The sequence below is a fragment of the Acipenser ruthenus genome, chromosome 5, assembly GCF_902713425.1.
Source record: "Acipenser ruthenus chromosome 5, fAciRut3.2 maternal haplotype, whole genome shotgun sequence".
Classification (NCBI taxonomy): domain Eukaryota; kingdom Metazoa; phylum Chordata; class Actinopteri; order Acipenseriformes; family Acipenseridae; genus Acipenser; species Acipenser ruthenus.
Genome location: NC_081193.1, coordinates 8,435,218 through 8,438,637, shown reverse-complemented (window position 1 = coordinate 8,438,637; position 3,420 = coordinate 8,435,218). Strand labels below are relative to the sequence as shown.

Below are 3,420 nucleotides of genomic sequence, written 5' to 3'. Positions count from 1 at the left end.
AAATATTCCAGGTAACTGCAAAATACATACACTAATTACACCGTTCTAATCTAATCTTTGACCACATGCACACGAAATGTAAATCAATAAAACTTTTCAGAGTATTAATCAGTGTTTAGCAACAGGGTGCAAAATGTGGGGGACAGAAAGTGTTATTATAATAATAATAATAAATAATAATAATAATAATAATAGAAAATGCTAATGCTTTAAGAATGTGAAACATTCCCCCCCCCCCCCCCCCCAAAAAAAAGAAACTCTTTCATCTCAGGTGAACACAAACTAGAAGGACAGGTGAAGGTAATATGTAATTATTTATTATTAAAATAAGTCAAAAAAAGAGTTGCACAACTGGTTATAAATTATGACTAATGCCCTGTATAAAAAGTTATTTTAAACTTGGATAAATTCATACTTCTTAAGACTCCAAATACCTCTTGTGCATTAAATAACAGTGTTTCTGAATGGTTTAGGTTGAGAAACTGAACGATTCTTCAGCTCAATAAGTGCAAGAACCAGATGCAAATTAATGCAACAAAAAATTAAAATAACGACAAATCTGGTCACTTTAGTTAATAAATGAAGTTCCTTTCAATGAAACAGAATGGAATGTTTAGGCAGACCACCTGCAATCGCACGTGCCTATTGGCAGTACTGTACTTTGCATGTTACACCTTGTCATATTTTGGCATCATATAATCCAATGTGAAATCGTATAAGAAACGACATGTTAAGAAATCCATCACAACACAGTATTTTTTTTTTTTGTATCAGTTCCAGCTGATTTATTTCTTTGTCAAGATAGACTTCAGCATCGAGACAGGTAATGTTATTGACAGCGCACACGTCTGTATTTCCATCATTTGCTACAAAAATGCAGATGGTCTGTATTTCAGAGTATATTGCACAAAAATTAGAAACTTTCAGTATGTGCCATTTAAAAAAAAAAAAAAAAAAAAAAATCCAGTTTTTCACACCTGCGATCTGGGGACCCATCCACATATCACGAGCATGATATCCATACAAGCCTAACTTTACTATATTACAATACATATACAGTCTTGAAACTAAGGTAACGGCTCGGAGGTCTACACTCGCCAATGCCAATATTTTTTTTCCTACAAATATTCAACAAATCTGATCTACAACTGTACAAAACCTAGTTTAAAATCACAAGGCATTTAAATGAAAGATTTTACATTTTTTATTTTAACTTTTAATCCTTAAACCAGGACGTACCAATATACTTACATGCAAAACATATGAAGGGAAGAAGTGCCTGAATTTCTCACTGAGATAGCACAGCAAGAATATTCCCTTTTAACTGTACAAAAATATGCCTGAAAATATCTTACTTTATTTAAAAAGATGAGGTCTGTTATGTATCAAAATTTGATATCCCATACCTGCTGTCTGGTAAGTTCTAGGCTTCCTAAAAGGTATAAGGGAAACAGTTACAAAAAAAGGAACGCTATCGGCATATATAAATCACATAAAACCATTGGATCTCAAAGTAATATAACCTGAACAAAGTCAGTTCACAGATTTCTGTTTTAAATCAGAGTCCACAGTCAGCGATGTCCGGCAGCTCCCTGCAGCTATGAGTAAGATGCATAGACGTGTTCATAGATTTTCCTCAGTGGTCTGTGTTTTTAGTTTGTAGACCTACATAAAAATCACGTTACGTTGCCAAATATAATAATAATAAAAAATAATACAATTACTTTTTGCAACCGTACCACCAGCTTCATAAGCATCTTTTTAAATTCCAGCACGCCTTCGACTCTTGGGTTTATAAAAAAAAAAAAAAAAACACTGCACACACACCAACACAGAAGAGGAAGGCTAGGAACAACTTGGGACAGGACGCAATGTCCTTTCATCCCTTCCTGTTATTCGGGGATTCTTTTTTTTCTTTAAATTTTTCTCTTTTTTTATTTATTTTTTTAATCTTAGTAAGTGAACACCAAGTCTGAAAAGTTCGCTTCCAGCCAGTCCCCAGCTATCATTTCACTGAGCTCTGGGGTACAGTAGTCTGGAAATTCAAAATGAGAGCCCAAGCTGCCCTCGCTGTACGAGTCCAAATCTTTATCCACCAGAGAGAGACACAGATTTCCAGAATTAGGGTTTCCCAGTTCAGATACTTGAGAGTTTGGGGCGAAATTCAAGCTGAAGTCAAAGAGCAAGTCGTCTGCCTCTTCGCTGGAACTTGAAGACGTGGAAACTGACCGGGTCGATGCTGGTGAGACCGACGCAGGATGCGCTGTGCTCTGCTTGGTAATGTTTTTGAAATTGTAAAACAGTCTGTTTGAGGCTGCATTCCTTATGTCTTCATACATGCTAGCCCCCTCAGACTCAGCAGACGAACTTAAAGTCGGGCTGGCCGGGACTTTTGCTACATTATACGGCCTCATTTGTTCCTCGTCCTCCTGTTTTATTCTCATCTGCAAATCATCATCATATTCATCATCTTCGTCGTCTTCATCTGTGAGAACACTTTTAACAGCCTTATTACTCTTAAAGTTCCCAAACGTATATTCTTCCCCGTAATCGTGAGAAGATTTGGCACCGGGTTTGCTGGGTTTCAGTTTACTGCACTTCTTACCGGGGGTCTTGGCGATTTTAGTGCTGCCGGTTTTCTCCGGTGAGTGCATGCTTGGCTTTGAAGATGTGTCCAGCTTTGGTTTTTTCTTTGGTCGGTACTTGTAGTCTGGGTAGTCGGCCATGTGTTTAAGCCGGAGCCTTTCAGCTTCCCTGATGAAAGGGATTTTTTCATTGTCTTTCAGCATTTTCCATCGCTTTCCCAGTCTTTTAGAGATTTCAGCATTATGCATGTCCGGTGACTGCTCCATAATCTTTCTCCTCTCTATTTTAGACCAGACCATGAAAGCGTTCATGGGTCGTTTGATGTGACCAGTTGCGGTTTTGCACCAGTCTGGGTTCAGTGGAACAGGACTGCACACCATAAATTCATTTTCTTCGGTATCAGTTGCTTCCCTCGACATACTGCTTTCTGTTTCACTATGTTCAGTTTTCAGCACCATTTTCCCTTTTTATATTTTCCGCAAATGCTGCAGGATCTAACAGTTAACAGTCGCCACTTCAGGTTTGTTTCACTGAAACAAGCACGCTCGCTCTTTCTCTCTTGCTCAGCACACTCTTTGCAAAGTTGCTTGGACCTCTCTTAACTAGTTATTAGCGTTTTCTTATTTATACGTCACTTGCAGTTACCCAATCACACCCATTCCACCCCGCCCAGCATTCCATTACACGCCCCCTTAACCCATTACGTTGCCGCCCACGACTTTCATTGGAGCTAAGATTTGTAGGTGGGACGTGTTTCTGGCTTTTGGATGCAAAGGAAGACAGAGTTAATTAAACCCACGGTATAAATTGGCAGCTTTATAAAATTGCCACTTG

The 3,420-nt window shown here is 38.4% G+C and overlaps 1 protein-coding gene across 1 annotated transcript; it reads right to left on the bottom strand.

The window, feature by feature from the left end:
- Positions 1-301: 301 nt before the first annotated feature.
- On the bottom strand, positions 302-3,204 carry sox11a (SRY-box transcription factor 11a). The gene has a single exon (XM_034004044.3). The coding sequence runs from the start codon at positions 3,042-3,044 to the stop codon at positions 1,953-1,955; it is 1,092 nt and encodes a 363-aa protein (XP_033859935.1). The 5' UTR covers positions 3,045-3,204; the 3' UTR covers positions 302-1,952.
- Between the last annotated feature and the right edge of the window lie 216 nt (positions 3,205-3,420).